At 35.3% G+C, this 21,915-nt stretch overlaps 1 protein-coding gene across 7 annotated transcripts in view; it reads left to right on the top strand.

Annotated features, from left to right (window-relative positions):
* The window catches only part of NPAS3 (neuronal PAS domain protein 3), a 597,300-nt gene that overhangs the window by 275,988 nt on the left and 299,397 nt on the right, over positions 1-21,915 (top strand). For all 7 annotated transcript variants that reach the window (XM_074542694.1, XM_074542697.1, XM_074542696.1 and 4 more), the window contains one exon: positions 21,409-21,491. In XM_074542694.1, the coding sequence (XP_074398795.1) occupies positions 21,409-21,491 (83 nt within the window). The remainder of the gene's footprint in view (positions 1-21,408; positions 21,492-21,915) is intronic.

Below are 21,915 nucleotides of genomic sequence, written 5' to 3'. Positions count from 1 at the left end.
CCATGGATCCTTACTGAGTCTTCATAAAGCCATATCCGGGCTATACAGCATTTTTTTAATTGAAAAAACATGCTTTCATTCAGTAAAGTCAGTAATTCATAGTTTAAGGTCTGTTTTGTCATGTGTCAATGACTGGTGGATGAATTATGTTCAAATATAATGGATTTAATACTTTGTAACAGTGACATGAAAGAATCCAAAGCAATCTGGGCCCTCAGCTTCCTCTGTGTTTTACTGAAAGCTAGGCACCTATAATCCGTCTGGCTCATCTGAAAAATTCTTCAACCTTCTGTGGTATTCAGTGCATATAAAAAAAAATTAATTAACTGAGGATCAAATGGAAAGACTGACATAATTTATGTTTACAGTGCACTACCATTTTTACATTGCTTCTATATACATACTTATGTACACACTGGCATCTCTGCTTATAAAGATGATCAGTTGCAGCAGGACCTGGTAGATGAATAGGCTAAAATTTTCAAAAGTTGCCAGTGGCTTTGGATGCCTCTTTGCCCATATACTTTGGGCCACATTTTCATCTGTTCTGATAAAACACAGCTCCAGATGAAGCCTGTAAAATCTGTGGCTGACAAACGTTATTGCAAATGATGCTTTTGGGGTGCAAAAAACTGACAAAGTCATAAGTGGAGAAAAAAAATTTTTAAACTTTGCTAACAAAGACTCAAAGTGGCTGGTATTAATTTCTTTAAACGGAAAATATTTTGTGGTGTTTTTCCTTATTTTTAATTCTGTTATACAATTGAATGCATTACTGTAGTGTTCCCTTCTCCCATCTGTTCCTCAAAAAGAAAAAAAATGGAGGTATGTAACATTACAAAAGGGCTCTTGGAAATGTTTATGCAAAGTACTGCTTTTCATCACTAAATCAAACTGAGAGACAAGCTAGCTGATAAAGTGTTCTCTTTCCCCTATAAGGGCTATGCATACTTTTGCTTTATCAATCAATCCTGAAATGTGGACATTTTCACTTTCACTTCATCTTGGGCTACATAAGAGATGTGCCTGATGTTCCATGAGTGATTAGCATTTAGTGATGTTTCTCTCATTGCGAGATACTGCCAAGCTGCAATTTGCAAGTACTGGATGTCCTGAACTGCAATAGGATAATTTTGATACTTCAGCCTTGGCATTCTCAGGTTTTGCTTTAAATTTAATTCTCATGTCTGTCCTAATGTGGCTATTTTACCAATAAACCAAACACATTTATTGTTTCCTTCTCTTTTTTTCCCCTCCTATTGTTCATGCTTTGACAGTTCCATAAAGTTTATTTCTCCCTGCTGCTTAGTGTCTTTTTATTCTGTTTGTTTTTCACTACTTCCAGCTGGGATATAGTTTAATGAATTATTTTTCAGTGTGTGTGATATGGCTTTTATGGCCTGCCTTTGGAGATTGCGATTAATACAATTTTCTTTTATTCTTTGCCATGACCTGGTTCCCAGTGCTCAGTGTAGTGATCATCATTGTATTAAGCATATTGAGATCATTTGAGATTATATTATCCATCTTAAGCCTGGAACATAATTCATTCTAATTTTTTTATTATTTTTTATTTTCAACCCTGAAATTTTTGTTTCTGTGCCAACATTTATTTTGCATTGAAGTTAGATAAGTAAGATCTCTGCTGTTAGTGAACCACCCCACATGGTGATCAAATCTGTCTCTTCCCTGTATAAGTTTTTCAAGTGATTTGGCATCCAGGTTTGTGTAGGGTTTGTTTGTTTGTTTGTTTCTGGGGTTTGGTTGTACCAATTTTTAGTTTTGTTTTGTTTTTTGGAGAGGATTGTGTGGTTGTGAGCTTATGTGGAAATTTACATAAATCATTTCAGTGCAGTTTGTATTCACCTCCCCAGCCGTGACCAGGCACACACAAACTTTTCAAAACAGTCTTAATGGGGAGGAGATAAAGACAAGAAAGAAGAGGTAGAGAGACCACATTCAGCTTCTGGTAAATACACACTTACTGACTTAGATTTTTCAACATGCTTGTTAGCCTCCTGGCAGCTTTTCATTCAGCCAATCTCAAAATATTTGCGTCTTATTCCCAGCTATTTTGTTTTACTTCTTACAACATGATAAACTGTAAACTTCTCCTTACAGCCAGCTACCTTTTACAAGGGAAAAAGCTATGTAGAATCAGAACAGACAGTTCTAAAAAGCTCTCTTCTCCATTGTTTCAGAGAGATGTTCAAACCTGGCAATGAAGTATCAGTAGATTTCAGAGTTTGATTCCTAAGACTGATACGTTTTCCTTGCCTTGTGACAGGAATCAGTGTAGAGCACCCTGCAGTTGATATATGCTTGTCTGCTGAGAATTGGTCTGAGACCACCAACTTGTGTCAAAGTCTTCAACTAGAAATGTGAGCTCGACTCAAAATCCAGCTTGGTGTAAAAAGTTTCTGCCATGTCACCAGTTCCTGGTTTCTTTCAACATCTAGTTTTCTTCAGTTTATGAATATTGTAATAGAAATCCTTGCTGTCTCACTTAAAAAATGTTTCCATTTCTTCTTAGAAAATAACTGGAGTTCTTTCTTTCATGTTTTTTAGTTTTAAATGCCTGTTTATTCTTTATTAAAAATTGTTCTATTATTCTACCAGCAAGTGCTCTGTGACACCTAACTGCTCAGGTTTCCAAAGGGAAACTGAGTTATCTGGCCTTCCCTCTAGCCTTTTTTGTGGTTATCACTAGCTATATGCCTTCAAATTCTACACCTTCCATCTTGAGAGCAGTTTTGATTTACTTAGTGCACCATGACATCTTCAATCTGAAATGAGATTATGGAGAGACTTCTTTCTTTGTATTTTTGAATTTTCTTCAATAGTTTGCTAGCATCAAATAATTTCCCAGAGAATCGCTTTTATTTGTTGTTATTACTTTCCTGGTAACAGCAAGATATGATGTGTTTAATGTATCTTTCGACAAATTAAATCATCATTACTTGATTTAATGGCAGAGGTAGAAACTCCTTACCTTAGATACATTTCTCGTCCCATTGTTTCAGTTTTAGTTATTAGTCTTTATATAAATTGTTAACACTAATACTTACATTTCCTGGGCTTTGTTCTTATTATTTTCTTAACACAGTCCACACCACTGTTGTTATTTCAGCAGTAATTATAGTGTTTTACTGAGCAGTAGCTAACATATTTTCTAAATTACATCATAGGATATGTAGATACAATGTAAAAAGATAGATTCTGTACTGTGATCATGGAGAGTAGTAGGAAATTTGAGTGTCAATTAAATAAGCCACTGAAATAACATGATCATCTATTCTCTGCAATCTACTTAAGCCTGTATAAATAAAGTTACTTTCTTGTGATACTGAAGTGAGGGCTGTAGAATTATGTTACTGTGAAGAATGAGAGAGGCAGCAGAATGCTGTAAATAAAAAGATCAGGAGTCAGCAGCAGAACAGCCTTGGTGGAGGAACAGCCCCTATGTGTGAAGTTAAGCAAACAGAGGGGACAGGAAAGAGAGAACACTCGATACATTGAAATGTTTCCACAACTCATAATATAGCACTGGATAGCTAGAACATCAGGAATTCATGTATTCATATGCTTTGTGAGCAGGAAAAATGCATGTGTTTTATTTTTCCTACATGTTTCTGAGAGTAATGAGATCTACTGCCAAAGCAGGTTTTATCTTTCTACACACTGTTGATTATTTCCAAGTCCATATATAGAGTTTTCAGTCAGAGTTGACTTGGAAATTTCCAGCAGTCTAGTCCACAAAGAGGTGTAGGAGGTTTTTTGTTTGTTTATCTCTGTGTCATAACACCTGAAATTAACTTTTAAGATAAGCAATACATGGTTAGTGAGTATTTCTTAATAGAAATGGGACATGTAAAACAAAATCTGGTCTACTTCATTTGTCCATTTTTGGGAGATGTTACATTGAAATTCTGAGGGTTTTCTTATTGACTTTGAATTGATAGTACTTATGCACTGAGAATTGGAATTTGTTTTTATTTTACAATTTAGAAATCTGTTATTCTTGTGCAGAGCACAAAACCATAACTTTTTTCTACCTTCAGCACTCAAGAAAGGATTGTTTTTATATTCAGTGTGTATGAAATGAATTACTATATCTGCAGGCCATGCACAATCAAGGGCTTTTGTGTTTTCAAATTTTGCCATAAAGCCAGGTTGTAAGCCACTTACTGTCTGTGAATCAGAAGGCCCACTCACATGAATTAACTGATCTTTTCTGTCAAAGTAAATAATTAAGTGAAATACATGAAAATAAGGTTCAAGAGTAGAAACAAACAAACAAAAAAGATATTAGTCTTTGTGAGAGATCAGTTGACTTCTATCAGAAATTAGTCAGGAGATGTTGGTTGTCTTCTGTCTTAAGCATAGTGTTTCTTCTTTAGTTTCAAATATGAATGAACTTAATTGCCAGGAATGATAACTTAGTCATCAAAATAATTCCATACTTAACAGTGGCAGAGCTTTTATAATCAACAATCCAGTTGTGATGTGACTTGTTTTATTTTAAATAAAATATTTTTATTTAAAATAAAATATTATATCCTGTCGCAAAAAAAGCATTCTTTCTTTTTCCTTTCTGTCATTTAAAAGTAAACATTGTTGGTAAAGAAACCAGATCATTCTGTGTATTTTGAGTCACTTACCATTATTCTCACTTTTTTGTGGAATTGAATTTGCTTCGTATTTTTTTGCTGGTGGGAATATGAGTTTATGGTTTTGGACTCCTGCTCAAAGAGAGAGGGGGATGCTAGTGGCATAACTGGAGGGAATATTTTTTTAATCCTCCTTTAGTCTAACTTTTGGGATTATTGAAGAACAAGATTAATTTTTTTTTCCCAAAAGCACATGTTGTTTCTTTATTTTTCCCTTCCCTAGAAGTGGCAATCTCACACTTCTGGAACTTCGACCCATCACTGACTGTTGGAGAACATGGATGCTCTGTTTAATGCTGGTTCTTGGGTCTTAAACAGCATCTCCACTGCTTTTATTGTACCATTAATTGTACTTAATGCGGCTGCATTTCTAGTACGCTTGGCTAAGCTCTGAAAATTAAGTAGAGGGTACTTTGTTATAAAATGCACTGTAATGAGCTCTGGTGGGACAGGGTCTGTTAAGTTTGAAATTACCTCAGGCCATTTCCAAAGGTCTTCTTAAAATATTTCACATCTATAAAAGTTTGCAGCTAGATAAATAGCCAAAGGTAGGGTTGAGAAGAAAAAAACTGCAGCCCTGAATTATGCACTGCATGAAATATGAATGTTTTTAACACCAAATTGGCAAATTTATTTTAAACATTTATTATCTCAAGTAATTTGTTAAACAGAAAGTTTTCAAGCTGACAGCATGTAAATTTTAGGTGTTTTGTTTACACAGTTGGTTTTATGCATATTCTTCTTGCTATTGCTTTCTTAATCCAGACCATGCATTCATGAAACTGGAATAAATTTAGGACTCCCCCTGGGTTTACACAAATTGGTTCAAGAAGAGGTCACACCTCTCAGTATAAAAAACTATTTAAGGACTTCTGCAACTATTAGCCAATTAGCTTAATGTTACAACTAACATCCTGTACTGAGTACTGATCTCTGGTATCTGCCTAAATAAATGACTAATATGCCTTCAATTCCCTCAGTGTTCTTCAGCTGTATGACCACTTGTAATGCTTTGTGGCTAATAAAATTTGAGATCGACTAATTTATTGGGTAGCTTTACCAAAATATCCAAGTAATCCTTTATATACTCATTAGAAACGGGTCCAAAATGAATTCTCTGAGGACTTAGTGGAAAAGTCTCCCTGGGATCAGCTTCAATGAGCTTTAGATACATTGGCACACATCATGTGGAGGATCTTCTGTGGTTTTAGTGCAGCAATTTATCTATGTTTTATAGTTAAACTTTAAGCATGAAGTAATTAGAGGTCCCCAAGCTTGAAATTCATGTCCTTTTTTTTTAAATTCCTTAAATTGACTCTGTACAAGGCTGGCAAACTACGTACTTGACAAATGTGGGTTGTATGTTTAAGCTCTATACTAAACTTCCAGATAGAGTAAAAACTCTTCCATTTTATTTTGAGAGGTTTTGAATGTAGAAATGAGTAGGAAGTCTGTCTGTTTCTGAGGGTCATTCTGTGGCCTATTGTGTTGTGCAGAAATATTCACTAGCCAATAATCAAATACTCTGTGGCCATTAAGTACTGCACCTGTTGTCCAGATGGGCTAACAATAAACATGACACAGTCAATCATGCTTGGAGAATGGGGTGGACAGAAGGCTTTGGGGGATGTTTCCAGGGTCTTCCTCTGTTTATGTAGACCTTTACATCTATACTATTATGTGGCTGGGCGTATCTGAGTTAGTGCATTTTAATTTTGGAATCACTCTGGGAAGTGGTGCCAAGGGGAGTTTTGTGTCTCAAGTTTTAAACTGACATGGCAGCCCTCTTTTTATTGACTAAGAGGATTATTATTTGACAAGGAGTGGAACAAGAAATTTCTACATGTTAGGAAACATTAAATACCACCAACATTGTTCTAACTTTAAATGCAAATAAAGCTTATTCTCTCTGCTAACCTTCATCTATAGCAGGATATTTTTAGAACTATGAATAGTTTATTAGTTTTGGTAATTTTGTATTATGACAAGTTGTTGAACACACAATTATGTGCAATACTGCAATACGAAACATAGAATCAAAACTCACTTTCATTGAATAGCTTCTTTATAAAATGGTTTGGGAGCAAAAGTACTTGAAATGCCAGAAAAGCCCATATCATATTTCTCTTCTAAGAGCATCCTTTATTGGCTGAGCAATTCAGAGAAAGGAGAGATTTAAAGATTTTACTTGAACTTGAATAGGCACCTACTCTGCACACTATTTAAAATATCCTCCTTTCTTGCTTTAGTATTTAAAATATTTGGGCTAGTTTTTCAGCATGTTTAAATTTAAAATGAAACAATATTTTTTGGATTAAGGTAGGACATATTGTGGGCATTGTTAAAGGTCCACTTCAGTCACAGTTTTCAGAAAATAGTTTTCAAACATGTATTTACTTTTTGGGAATGATTAGAGAAAATGTATTGTATTAAGTCATCTCCAATGGCCCTTTTATGTTTCATACTTTAAACTCATAAAGCTAAATAATTTAAATTGAGGAAACTGAAGGACAAAATTCAGAAACAATAAATCAGTTTAAATATTTTCAGGAGTTGACAAAAAGGCTTGATGCCAGACAGTAGTTTTTGTAAGTTTAAAGCGGTTTGATATTAACTGGGAGTATCATATAAGACCTGGCATGAAATGAGTAAGAAAGTTTCAGACTGGATAGTTAACAGATGCAAAAGTGTATGACTAGCAAGTGCTGGTATTTGGTCTCTTGTCTGTTGATAATTACAGGCAAGAATGTCCAAATTAAGCATCTTGCCTCTGCAGCGTTACTTGAAGTGGTGCTTTGATGCCACTTCCCATAATTCATGTGATTCTAGAGGAAGAAATTAGAATAAATGCTGATGAATGGGACAATAGGAACATCATGAAGTTCAGCAAAGCCAAACCCAAGGTCCTGCACCTGGGCTACAAAAATTCCCAGTGTCAGTACATACTGGAGGAATGGATTGGAAAGAAGCCTGCAAAGGCCTTAGGGGTGGTGGTGGATGAGAAGTTTGGTATAAATCAGCAAGGGGCACTTGCAGCCCAGAAAGCCAGTCATATCCTGGGCTGCATCACAGGGAGCATGGCCAGCAGATCAAGGAGTTCTTTTCCTACTCTATCCTGGCTCTCATGAGACCCCACCTGGAGTTTTGCATCCAGCTCTGTTCTTTTTTGTCCCCAGCACAAAAAAGACATTGACCTGGTAGAGTGGGTCCAGAGGAGGGCTGTGAAAATTATCCTGTTAATAAAAGACTGAAAAATTTGAGGTGGCTCAGCCTGAAGAAGAAGAAAAAACTCTGAGAGACCTTATTGCAGCCTTTCAATAAAGGGAGTTTATAAAAAAGATAGGGGAAGATTTTTTCTTACCAGGGCCTGTAGTGACAGGATTGTCATAGAATGAGTTTGCTTAACTGTGTTCTTCTCTCAGATTAGTTTCAGCATCAGTAGTGCTAAGCTCAAGCTGTAACCTGAGAACTAATAAAAAAAAAGGAATTGGACTTTACTTTACAAGTCAAGTCTTTACTTGGACTTTTTGTGGGATCCTAAGCCTGTTGTAGTTGCAAGGGTGCATAAATCTACAACTGGAAGTGCTCAAAGTTGGACAGGGATTTGTGCAACCTGATCTAGGGAGGGGTGGTCCAGCCCCTAGCAGGTCCTGTCCATAGCAGGGATGTGTACTAAATTATCTTTGATGGACCATTCCAACCCAAACTGTTCTATGGAAAAAATGGTGGATGGTTTTGTCCACAAGCAAGTGTTATGTCTGGCTTGTGGATTCAGTATCACACTGAAGAGAGCTGCAATGCATAAGATGATATTTTGTCATAAGAGTGTGATGTTTGGACATCATAAAAATGTCTGGGTCTATTTTCTGATTGATGAAAGTAAATTATTGTAGACTTTCTGGAAATTTCATCTGGAGTTTACCAATAGACAAAAATACACTCCTATGTTGAGTCCAGACTCTAATTATGGTCAACATGATACCATAAAACATAGTAACCAAATAAAAAAATTAGTGGGAGATATTATAGTTTCATCAATTTTATGCCTATCCTGCATTAATAATATGGATTCTAAGGAAATAGAATTTAAAAGCTGATATTGTGAATTGTATGGTGACACTTGATTTGTTGATCTTTGATGATACATGGAGTAGTATAATTCTAGTAAGCACTATTTGAGGAATATATTTGAAATATATTGCTTTCCCCACTCCAGATAAATTATTGGTTTTTTGGGTGGTTAACCTGAAAATAAGGGCAGGTTGCAACACTTTGGAGCTCCAGTATCATTAAGAAACAGACAAGAGGTTACATACCCTTTGATGCTACGTTCTTGAATCTTCAGAAGAGTGAATAGTGGCTTCTCTAGGCTGTGATTTTAACTTTGATTTTTTTTTTTTTTTTTTTAATTAGCTCTCAGATAGGGCTCTTTGGAATAGCGTCTAAGGGTTTGGAGATGGGAGTTTGTGTTTAGTGAGTAAATTAAAATTGTTTGGCTATTTCAACTTAATAAGTATCCACTTCAGTATTTTCATTCACAGCTACGTTGCCTTCTGGAGCTTCAGATTCCTGAGAAAGTGATCCATTTCACCTCCCACAACACAGCTTTGGGTCCTCTCATCATAATGAACTTCCTTCCCATAAGAAATGTGTGTGGTTGAAAGTGCCAATTCAAGTTAGCTGGTGTGAAATAAGAAAATTAGGGAAGGAAAAAGAAAAGTGTGAAAAGCAAAGATGACTTGAGGTAGCATAAAAGTGGAAAATATGAGATGGAGAAAGGGTGTGTGCTCAGACCTTTCCAGAATTTTTTTTTGTACAATGGGTTTTTGTTCATTAACTATTAACAAGTTAATTAGGGATTAATTTAAAAAATCTTCTTTAGACACAGTATGTTTACACAGCAGCACATGCTAGTTTAGAGGCTGGAAGCCACCCAGCTGTGGTAAAACAGAGATGAGAAAGTTACTTTATCTTCATTCTTGGGAAATTTTCATGCCTTTTAACACAATCAGTGGCCGCATTAATCCATTTACAGGTAGTCCACTTTTGCCTTCATTTCACTATAAAGACATACCCTTAGCTCAGCTCAAAGTATTATGTGCCAGTAGGTCAAAAGAATATTTGGACCTCACAAAACAAATGGATTAGCAACACCTGTGTTGTGTATGTAACCAGAGCTGTTGAGTCCCTCTTGCCTGGTTAGCTCTGGATAGAGATAATCAAGTGGTCATAGTAAGTGTCAACTAATTGGTGAACACAAGCAAGATTCAGCTTTAAAATATGTTGTGATTATCCCTAATTCTTAATTTCAGTTTGTATTCTTTAAAATATTATTTCCTTTATTACAAGTGTTTTATTATTCAAACTGTTTCTGCCATTCACTTTTCCTTTTAGTCATAACTTTTTTTTCTGAAGCCATCATCCACCCAAGTAAGCCTTTCTCTTCAGAAGCCATTTGTCCATGAGCTGTCGCAGCAGTGTGTCTTTTCCTCTTCCAGTCATGTAGGTGCCTCTTCATTCCTCAGATCCCTCCTCTCCTGTAGAAGATAGACTCAATATTATGACAGAATTATTCTCAGAAAACTTTGAAATGGATTTTTTCAGTCATGCTTTTGAAATATTTGGGGCAGTTTTACTCAATAGTTATTTTTCTCCATCCTATTTGTAGAGAGAAGTAGAATATACTTTGCAATAATATTGCATTTGCAAGGCAAAGCCTTTGCATTGAAAGACTTGTTTGTTAGTATGCACAGAAAACTTACTGCGTTTCTGACTTATCCTAATACAACATTGTTGAGTGGAATCTTTTTTCTACAAGCAAATTCCTCAGATTTGCAGGTATTATTAACAAAATAAGGTGATTTTTGATTTACAGCAGGCAATTTAAGACAATCCAAAACACCCTTAAGCTGTCATATTCATAACAAAAAATGTCAGGATTCAAACTGCCTTTCAGGAGGTTGCTAAAAGAAACAAGAAAAGTAGACAAACATTATCAGGCATTACTCATTAGTTTTTCTGCAGGATGTATAAAGATTGTGGGTGACTGAAAAAGAAGTGTGTTCTGTGTTGAGTTTGAGCAGTCTTCATTCAACTCTGTATTTTAGTTTAAGTATCTTATCATACTTAAAAAAAAATTTGTCTATTTAATTAATGAGTTTGATTTACATAGCTGTGTCAACCTAGTTCTTCAGAGGGACTAAGCACAAGAAATATGTTTAAGAATTAAAAGATGATTTTGAAAAGGAGTAAAATACAAGCAGAATTTAAAGGAAATCTCAGCTCACAGATGGTTGAATTATTGTATCAAGAAAATTTTTATCTTTATAGCAAATGCATACTTGTATTATATTAGGTTTGGGTATGTATAATAAAGTAATTCTTAAACTAACCAAATGTAATACATTATCAGTATAATTGTAAAATTCTTAAGAAAAAACAAAAAAAATGTTTATCAGCACTAATAGAAAGTGCAAAAGAGCTGGTTTAAAGACAGTGTTATCTTGCAAAACAAAACTTTGCTCCCAAAGTCAAGGTAACCATCTGTGTCCATGTCTAATTCAAGTACTGTGTGGGGAATGAATTCTGATGCCTTTAAGTTCATTTGCTAAAGAATACTCAAATATCTGGCTACAATAACGCCCTGAACTTTTATGTTTAACATGTTCAAGATACACTTTTAATGATGAAAGCCTTGCTTTAACTCTTATAGCCAGGTAATAAGAGTGAATCTTACCTGTGATATAATCAAAAAAATGTTTTCCCTCACTGCAGAAATAATCTTGAGCTAAATTAATTCCTGATGCTAATGAATGCAACTGTGATGAAGTGAAGGCTGTGTCTACACACTTCTTCGCTGTAGAATTTGCTTCCTGTTTTCTCACTCCTAAGCACTCGCTTCCATTACTATTCTGTCTTCTGATTAAACATCTCTTATATTTCCCTGTTAGGCACTCTCCAAAGGCAAAGGAAACTGGACTTTTCTCACATAACTAACTAAAAAGATCATTCAGAAAATGAAGGGGGAAACACCTTGTGCTGGAGCTGATAATAATGTTAACATGTTAACTTATTTCTAATTTGTTCCAAGTTCATTCATCATGAACTGTATGAATTCCTTTAACCTTAGCAAAGACTTAAAGACTGCATCATATTTCTAGTAAAGATTTAACTATTCTTCTTACTAGTCATTGGGGTTTCCAAGAGATTCTGTTTCCTTAAAAACTGCTGAAACAGATTATGACAAGTAGTAGTGCACTTGCATACATATGTGTTAGGAATGCAATCCAAAGTGCTGGAAGTGCTGGGAAATCTTTCCCACAGGGCCTTTGGATCAACTTTTTTTTTTTTTTTTTTTAACAAGCAGTAGTGCTTTTGGAAAGAAGCCGTTTCATCTCCCAGTTGTCATGACTTAACCAGTATTCTAAAGTGTCAAACTACTTCCTCTGAGGTCTGCTTCATTAGGACTTGGGGATTTCCATTGCAGCCTATGCATGGTCATTTTTCAATCCTCAGCAATTCTAAAATGCTATTTTAGTTCTTATGAGAATTCTTGATGAAAATTTCTAGTGACAAATGGAGAAATTTTTGCAATAGATTTTAAAAACATGTTCTGGTTCTACTACAGATGGTTTTGGTAATCTCCTTAAATTTTTTCAGTTATTTTTTGAAATCACCAAATTATCTATAGTTGCATTTTCTTACAGTCTCTCTTATGTACAGGCAGAAGCTTCAGCTGGAAGACAAGTAAAAATAATTGACTAGTGGCACAGTTGGTTCTTACCAGAATCCTCAGTTAATTATATGGTTCACTTTTTGGCAGCTGATAAAGATTTCTTCCCTGAAATTGTAGATTGATTTCAGACTTGTATGCAGTCTCATTTCATTTATGAATCTTCATTTAATCTTTTCTGACTACATCCCAAAAATGAAAAAAACAGTGTACAAGCAAATCCAGCACCTACATGTGTCAGTCATAAAGCCAAGTCTAGAAGTAGTAAAAGCTCTGAAGTCACCTTAGAATGAGAAACAACTTTAAGCATTTGGATTCATTTCAGTATGTCACTTACTCTGGTAGAAGAATGATGCATTAATCAGTAACTGTCTGGTTATATCATCACTGGATTTTATATTCCAGCAGTGGATGTGGCTCCTACATTTGCCAATAGCAATATTTGATAGACTTTCAGATTTTGGTGTTCATTTAACAAAAGGAGATCTGGGGTTTTCTCAGTGTTTTTCTTAGCTGGGTATGTGTATGGGGGGGTTCTTTTACTTAGAGAAAAAGTGAAAAAGTAAAACAGAAAAATTTGGTATGGCATAAGTGCAGGTGATCAAGATCCACAACAGCTTATGTCATTAGGCACTGGGTTTTCTTTCTCACTTGCACAGAACACATGTAGTGTTTTGCAGCCCCTGTAATGAATTTGAATGACTTCTATCAAATGTGAAATTTGTCTTATTTTTAGTGTATGATACTGAGTGTGGAACATATTACTTGGTTCACTAACTTCTAAAGCTGTTTGTTTCTAAAATAATGATCCACTTGCTGTCAGAAGAGGCTCTATGTATTTCTCAAGGAATTTCTTTAGTTGGTGATTTTAGCCATATAGCTAAGCTAATGGTTGGCTTCCTGTGTAGATACTTGGCAGGGATAGCAGAGTCCTCACAGCATACAGTATCCTAGCCCACTAGCAGTGGAATATTGGAATCTTCAAATACCATGGGTATAACAATAGAGGTTCATAGATAGTATAAAAGTTCATAGAAAGAAAAAGATAGAAGCTAAAAGAAAGAATGCTAGTTATAAAGCATCTTTTGTTTTCCTTATTCATTTACTTTTTTTGTTACCACAGGTGAAATAAATATTTTTTTGTCTATCAGGAGTTGCATTTTGCCACTGAGGACTGAAAAAAGTTAAGTTTGTCAGTAAAATGTTGCAGGGAGCCCATCAAATCATCGGAGAAGTATGGCAGGAAAAGGGGGATGTGCAAGAAAGCAGACCTCAGTATAGAAGGGTCTGGTAGGGGAATTTGGATATGTTTCAGTGTTACTGAAAACAGGGAAGGATGTGAATTACAGCTTGCCAATTTTCAACACACCACTGTCTAAGGCATAAAAAGGCAATTGTATTGGCTCTAAGTAGGAGCAGCTCGCTGTTTTGTTCACAGAATATTCTGAAATAACATTGCCAAAATTTAATACAACAAAAGAAGGGGAGACATAACAAAGCAGGATTTCTTATTGACTTTTAGAAATATATTACACCTTGCCTCATGTAGATAGAACAGCTTTTTGGTCGCCTTGACATACTAGTGGCATATGAAAGCCCTGTGGATGGATGGAGCGTTAGATTGGAAGTAATAAGGTTGTGCCTGACTTACCTCCGCATTTGTAGCAGATGTTACAAATGTCATAACATGAACCTTTGGGATCAGACTGGAAAAAAAAAGCAAGACAACAGATGCAGGCCTCTTAGTTTTACCAGCAAGTATAGTCTGACACTATATAACACTGTTCTGACTTGATGTTAATACCCTGTCCTCCTCCTGAGAACAGAACCAGTGACACTAGCCATCTCTGTAGCATTGGAGCTGTAAAGGGGTGGCAGCAGTTTTCTTTTCAGAGGAATTTTGATACTAGTTTAAAAATAAGACAATATAACTATTATTCCAGTAATGGTCTTAGTGTGATATCTGAATAAATGATCCAGACTTATCACTAATTTCTTCATGCAATTGTAATGTTTATGCATTTTTTCTGCTGGTAGAGCCAAATCTCTCGGAATGGACATTTATCTAAAGGACTGATAAATTTCTAGGTTTTTAAGCCCTTGATTCACCCTACCTTTGTGTGTCCCTCTCCCTTGCCTTACCTATCTGTCTCTACTTTATCTCTTTCTCTTCCATACTTCTGTAGACTTTTTCCTGATCTGTTTACAGCAGATGGATTTCCTGGGAAGCTTCTATCTCACTTTAATTCTTTTTCTTGATTTGAATTGAAAGTATTTGTTCTTTACTTTCTGCATTGTCCTCAACAAATTGGGGAGTGTATGAAGTTATTAATTCCTTCTCTGTTTCTCACTAGTTCTTGCCAATGTTTCTGAATTTCATGGGAGGGGAATAAAATGAATGCAGGAGTATGGGCCCTTGTATTTTTTTGCCCTGTGCTTCAGTTTAAAGGGGTGATTCTGTCTGCCACATCACTCCCTCAGGTGCTGCCATTCTTGAACTGGAGGCTTAGCCCTCTCCCTGAAGAATTTCATTGTCAGGGAGAAGAGTGGGGGTTCTCCCATGAAGAATTTTAATCACCCTGTCTGTAGCCCTTTTGAAGGAGGCACAATAGTTCCTATAGTAACTACTACAGTGTGGGAGAAAGGCCAGTGCTCCCGCCCCCAGCCACAGATGGAGAACTCTCTTTGCTTAGATGACTGGAAATTCTTGCACAGCAAAGATTTCATCCTTTACAGTGAACAGAAAAAAAATCTCTGAAGTAGACTTTTAAATGTACGTGTGCTAATTAAGAAACAGTGCTAGTTATCAAGGACAGAACACAAAATATACTTATTTCATTATTGGGGTTTCTAATTTTAAGTTCAAAAAAGAGGAAAAAAGAAAGAGATATTTAAGGCTTTCTTATATACTCCTCCCAACCACCCTACCCCCACCTCCTAAAGAAAAAATCCTGTGGGAAGGAGCAGACCTATAAACCAAATGAAGGTAATTGGAAAAGGAACAGGCTCCTAAAACAGACGAAAACTTACACTGTGACAGTCACTTATCTTGCTTCTTTTTTCCATTAATTTTGAATGTTTCTCAAGGGAAAGACATATTATGTCTTCAAATCCAATGATTCCAGTTCAATTAACAATTAATATTCAATTAATATAATAACTTCTGCTTTTTGACAACATTTCAATTTGATCAATTTAAGTTATTGAAACTAAAAAAGCTATTAAAAAGAAGTTTAAAAGTATTAAGGAGCTTGAATTTGAAAAGCAAGTTTTGCTAAAATTATTTTAATTTCTGTAGCTTTTTCAGAGATGAACTACTGAAAATAATAAAGCACACTTGTAATTGTGTTGCATAATACTTTCATTAATTAACCAATATATTCTTGACAGCTAGTTGGCTATTCCATGGAAAGTTTAGGTTTACTTTCTCAGTCATGGATTATCCAGTAATGAATTCATGTTCTTTAACAGTGAACAGAAGATGGATATCTAGAATCTGAGGTATTCTTGTACACAAAAATATAGATTTGAAGTGCTATTGTTAGCTTTGCAAGTTGATTATCATATATTGCATTATACATCTTACATGTAGTCCTTTGCGACAAATTTGTTCTGATGCTTTATTGCTGTGATACTTCTTTGGTAATGGCACAGTATTAATGATTCCCATAGCTTTACTAAACCAAGATAAAATACCTTTCCACATATGTTGCAGCTCCATCTAAGATTTATTTCTTCTTCCCATCTGTGAAGGTGGATAAGAGACCTAAATTTTGGATCATATGATGGCTTATAGTGAGGCAACTGGTGACATAATTTCTTTGGATACGCTTTCCAAATCAGAGGGCGACACCTCTGCTTACATCATGCTGCTCATCTCTTATCTCACTTTAGATCAGGATTTGAATACACATCTTGTATACCAGATGTCCTCAACTTCTAGGCAGAGGGGTTCTCTCTTACTGGAGATTTCTTTCCAAACTTAGAATCAGTCTTAAATGGGATAGCAAGGAACAATCAATGGGAAAAAATATTCATCAAAAGGTATTAAACATGAAGTATTTTTTTAAAAAGCTTCTGTGAATGCTAGCATGCAGAAATACTGGAGTGTAATGTTGATTACACTTCATCCTTTCCTGAGATTGAATCCTCTGTTGTTCAGTTTGGCCCTGTAGTCAGTCTCTCTGTATTTTCTAAAACACAGCTTTTAAAAATTTCCAAATTACTCATTATGTCTCATCAGAAAGCCCCAGTATTTCAAGATGACATCGTGCCTCTTCCAAACCACTTTGCCAAATTCACCTCCATTTCCTTTCATGAACATTTGGAGTTGTTCATAGAAATCACAAAAGATACATTTTCATGTAGAAACTACTCTATGACAAGGAAAATATATTAGAAATTGTATTGTTATTTCAATAGATCTTTCTTTCTACTCTAAACAACAAAAAATGTTATATTCTGGGAAAGAATATTTAAAATATTATCGCTACACTCATACTGTGAACTGTTTTGCACATACAATCATTAGGCCACTCTGCTTCTTATGCTCTCTCATCTGACAACATCATGAATTTTGTTGATACCTATGAGGAAAAATATTAGCCAATCCAATGTGAAGCTGCTGTGCAATTAGCCTGGTATGATTACATATTTTGTGAATAAAACTGATAATTTTCTTTTTTTTGGTGGGGTGTTTATACACTTTCATATTTATCTAGATCTGTTCAGTCTTTGCTAATTAAAGTCTGACTTTATTGGCAGTCATAATTAGAGCTCTTCAAGATGACCTCTGTTTTTTATAATTCTTCAGACAGCAGATTGCCTAAAAGGTTGCAGTGCAGTGGCCCTAAGTCCACCTCTGCTTCCAAGTGTACAAAAAGTTCTTCTTAGAAAAATCAACAAAATTAAATAAAAAATATAGGGAATCGAGAAAAAGCTTTTAGGAGTAAATAAAGGTTTAGGGAAAAGAATTTTTAATTTCAGTTTAGTTTTGAAACTATTATTAAAGCAACAGAATTTTAAAATTCTTCATTTGAATTTTCCACAAAAGCAGTTTATGTGGAGGGATGCCATGCAAAATCTCACAGGAGTTTTTTAGGGGAAACTGAGAATTGTACTCAGATGCTGCTCTTCCATTCCTAGTGATCAAGGAATACTGCTTGTGCTTTACTAGAACTCTTGTCTTCACCAGTGGAAATGCATAGTGAGCATCAGTCTTTGGTCTGTACTCCCACACCTTAGGGCTGTGTTTAAGAGGAAATCCTTCCTTTTCAGGAGGCACAGAAATCTTTGTTAGGCCATCTACCTTTTTCTTTTCCATGGTTTTCTACTTTTTGTAGCACAATTGCAAATGCTCTTGAGGTTGCATTAAGCATGCTTAGACTGCCCCCAAGACAGTCGGAAAGGGAGATGGCTCTTTCTTCACCTTATGCATAGATTAGTCATTGAGGGAGGAATTTCAAAGAGGAACTAGTGAACACTTAGAATTTTTTTCTTTTATGGAATAATCTCATGCCAGGAATAGACATGTCAGTTTGGATAGTAAAGGTCATAGTCCAAAGCCATGGAAAGTAAAACATTTTCATAGATAGATTCTTCTGCTCCAGCACTACAAAGTGCATGTGTGAAAGCAATCTTTTTATCTTCTTGTCACTATTAAAAGTCAGTGTTTAGTACAAATATTGTTTCAACCAAGTTTTTGATTAATTTGTGCATTCAAGCATTAAATGTTGTCAACTAAATGTAGGCAATACGAAATATGACTACGTGTGAAAAAGTCTATTCAGAGATGTTTGTTCATACTGCTAAAATAGGAGAAGCTTGGAAGAATTTAACCTGGGTTTCGAACTTGTTTGCATTGTGACTCCTTCTGGAGTTTGGTACACATTCTTCAGCCTTCTCCACATCCTAATTTCCCCTGCTTCCTATAACTCAGAAGGAGAAATTTATTTCATGCCTTCAGTATTTTGTTTCTGTAAAGAGTCTGCATTTAAAAAAGGAATCCACATTTAAGAAGAAAAGAGTGCATCCACACCTTTAGGTCTGTGAAGGTTGCTGAGCTACTTTGATTTATAGATTTTTTGAAATAAATCTTAAATCTCTTGCTTTTCAAGTTTTCTGTGAGTGGCTGAGCTGTGGCTGCTGATGGTTCCATCCACAGGGCGAGAGATTTAGATGACTAGCTGTGGCTTGTGTGATGGAAACCAGTTCAGTATTTATAGTTTATGTTTTGAAATTTTAGAATAAAATAACATTGGGCCTGCTTTTTAATCCAAACAGTTCAGTCTATGTCTTCCTTTCGTCTATTGGCATGCCAGCAATTCATTCAATACGAATAAGAGGTTTTGTGCTGTGACTGTACTGTGAGATTGCCATGTTTCTGAAAGGTATCAATATGGTATGCACTTATATACCCAAAATAGCATCTTTCTTCTCCTGCAAATAGATATCAAGAAAATTTGAAAGCTCAAGTAAGTAAAATAATAAGACAATGAATCCAGATGATTAAATAATTTTAGTTTCCCTTATTCTGTATTTGTCTCAATATTCTTGTCTCATTCCTCAAGACATGAATAATTATAGTTATGGAAGTGCATGAAATAAGGTACATATTTAATATTTATTAATTTATCAAAAAAGAGTAGCATGGCTACCAGAAACATAATTGTTTTCTGTGTAACTTATTATCGTGGTCAAAAAATTAGGAACTGTCATGAGAACCCCACATCACCTGACTAAGAGCAAGACACATAAATCCAAGAGTTCTAGTGCTGTAAAAATGTCAGTGACCTGAATGCCATGAAAGTACTACAAGATATTTGTCTATGTATATACTAGCCCCAGGCATGCAGTCATCGATGGAGGATCTAACTGACAAATTTTAAAGCTAAGATCTGACCCTTTCTTGTTTTCTAGTTAACTCACTGACTTTAAAGTGATTTCATTTGAGGTACAGAACTGAGGGTCCCAAATGTGAAGGACTGATGACTTACCTGTGTCATTTAAGGTTCAAGATACTGTTTTAAAAAGGGCTGCACTGACTTTATGCACTTCATTCAAATTATGATACTCAAATGCTAAAACCCTGCAATTGACACCACAGAATTGGATTCAATATGTGATGGATACACTTTAAAATGGTAACATAAGGATATGGGTAGGAAACAGAAAATTAATGGAAAGGTAAATTCCAAATGGTGGTGTGTTCAGCCAATGTGTGGAAAACATGATGCAGTCTAGCTGGAAGAATGGAAGGACTTAAAGGATTTGAGAGAGGAGTGTCAGGTTAACAGGTTGAGGGTTTTTTTGGTCTTTACAATGCTCATATGGAGACTATTATGAAGCAATGTCTAGCAAGCCAAAACTGAATTTGTTTTTTTTTTTTTTCTTTCTGATAGATTATAAATGAAATAACTTTTTTGTTTCTGATAGATTATAAATGAAATAACTGTACAAAGCATCATGCTGACAGCAATCATGGTCAGAATACTGAAAATCTTTACAGTGCCACATATTTTGTTTAGTCCCACAACAGTCTTGAAGAGTTTTCTTTCAAGGTGTTGGTGTCTATGTCCTTGGATATGAGAAAAGAGGAGGACTCAGAAATACCAGCTCTACGGCAGTCTCCATTTGTAATTATGAGCTATTGCCTGAATCTATTAGCTATGAAACCACCTGTTTGCTCAGTATAAATAGCTTAGAATTTCCTGCAAGGAAATTACATGAAACATCAATAAGAAATGATGTTACATTTTCAGGTCAATATGACTATCATTACTTGGCATTTATCTTTTCCTACTGATATCATGTTTGGCAGCCAGTATCATAGAAGACTTAGAAATTGTTGCTCTGTGTTTTGTTTCCGTTCATGTTAAATTGGCCTGTTCAGTAATGGCAGTCATTCATTCTGCTTGTTTTAGCAGATCCTTGATATTTCATTTTTCTTATCATACACTGTAAAGACAGCAATACGGGAAGATGGACTAGTGCTATGATGGTTTCAGAGACATTAGTCTCTCATCAGGGTCTTGGGATGTAAATGCTTTTTTACACACCTTAGAAGGATGCAGAATGAACTTCACCTCTTCTCTCTGGGGTGGATATGCCTGATTTTGTCACTAAAACAGGAAAGGGAGTTTCCTGCAGCCCTGAGCCATCTTTTCTATGCTCTGGCTTTCTCTGTTCATGTGGGAAAGGTAGCCCAGGCCTAAGAAGCCTCAGCTTACAGTGGATGGCTATATTTGATTATAAACAGACTTAGTTTCTGGCTTTGTGGCTTTGTGTTCCTGGCATACAGAGTTTAACAGAATATTAAATATTTTGTGATTTCTCAGCCTTTTTTGTAGTCACTGCTGCCTTCAAAGCATAACTATCTATTAGTCACTTTGTACTTTTAAACTACGTAATTTAGACGCTGAAGTTTCAAGTACCTATTCCAGCAACTAACATGGGTATCTGGGATACTAAAATACTTCTCTACACTGAGGAGAACTTTGATTTGAATACTAGATGTATTTATAAATGTTGGCTTTTTAATGTTGTGTTTATTTCATTTCAGTTTCAAATAATAACATGTTCAGATAAACCTCTCAGATGTTTAGTGGAATAAACTTCCTAATTCATAAGTAATATTTATTTCTTATCCCACATTTCGAAACATTTACAATATGTGTAGCCTCTTTTTTGATAGTATTTTTCACTAAATTCTACATGCTTTCATTACCGTAAGCCTACAGGGATTCGAGATATATCTGAACAAACAAGTAATTTCCAGATTCATTGGACACTTAAATAGGTTGTTTTCTAAAAATCTCCTTTTTTATCCTAAATATTTGAGTCTTAAATTACATATTAAATTACCAAATTTATGTGCTATATAGAAGGCAAAATTTAAATTAACCACCAGTGTATTAAGATGCAAAACATTTAAGGGGTTAATGTCAGTGATGAGGATGCATGAGAACTAAATGTGCAGACCTTGCAACATAACTGTTTTTTATTCAGTTATAGGTGCCCAGCGCAGGAGAAGTCCCAGTGCCCTTGCCATTGAAGTTTTTGAATCACATTTGGGAAGTCATATATTACAGGTAAAAAAATGGCTTTTCCAAGAAAAATCAAAATATCTATCTAGTCATATATCTGCCAATAATTTGAATAGTATTGTTGTCAGCACTTCTATTGATGAGATCTTTTTTTATGCTCATATTTCTTCTATTTTGAAAGTCGATAATTGGGAGACTGTTAATGAGAGGCAAGGCAAGTGTTACTTTAGCTGAATCACAATATTTTGTTGTTTAGAATGGTGTTAGAATCTGTTTGCTTGCAGAATGCCCTTATGTATTTGTGTGAGTGTGTGTACAAGCCAGTATTTTGTGTTGGTGCTTTTTCTTATGTCATGTATCAATTTAGGGTTGGTGTTTTTCCCCACTTTGGTTTATGAGCACTGCTTTTCTCCACGATATCCCAGTTGTCACAATTATATATCACAAATTTGGAGCAATCTGCAGAGAT

The sequence above is a fragment of the Zonotrichia albicollis genome, chromosome 6 (assembly GCF_047830755.1).
Source record: "Zonotrichia albicollis isolate bZonAlb1 chromosome 6, bZonAlb1.hap1, whole genome shotgun sequence".
Taxonomy (NCBI): Eukaryota; Metazoa; Chordata; class Aves; order Passeriformes; family Passerellidae; genus Zonotrichia; species Zonotrichia albicollis.
This window is presented reverse-complemented; position numbering and strand designations above follow the sequence as displayed.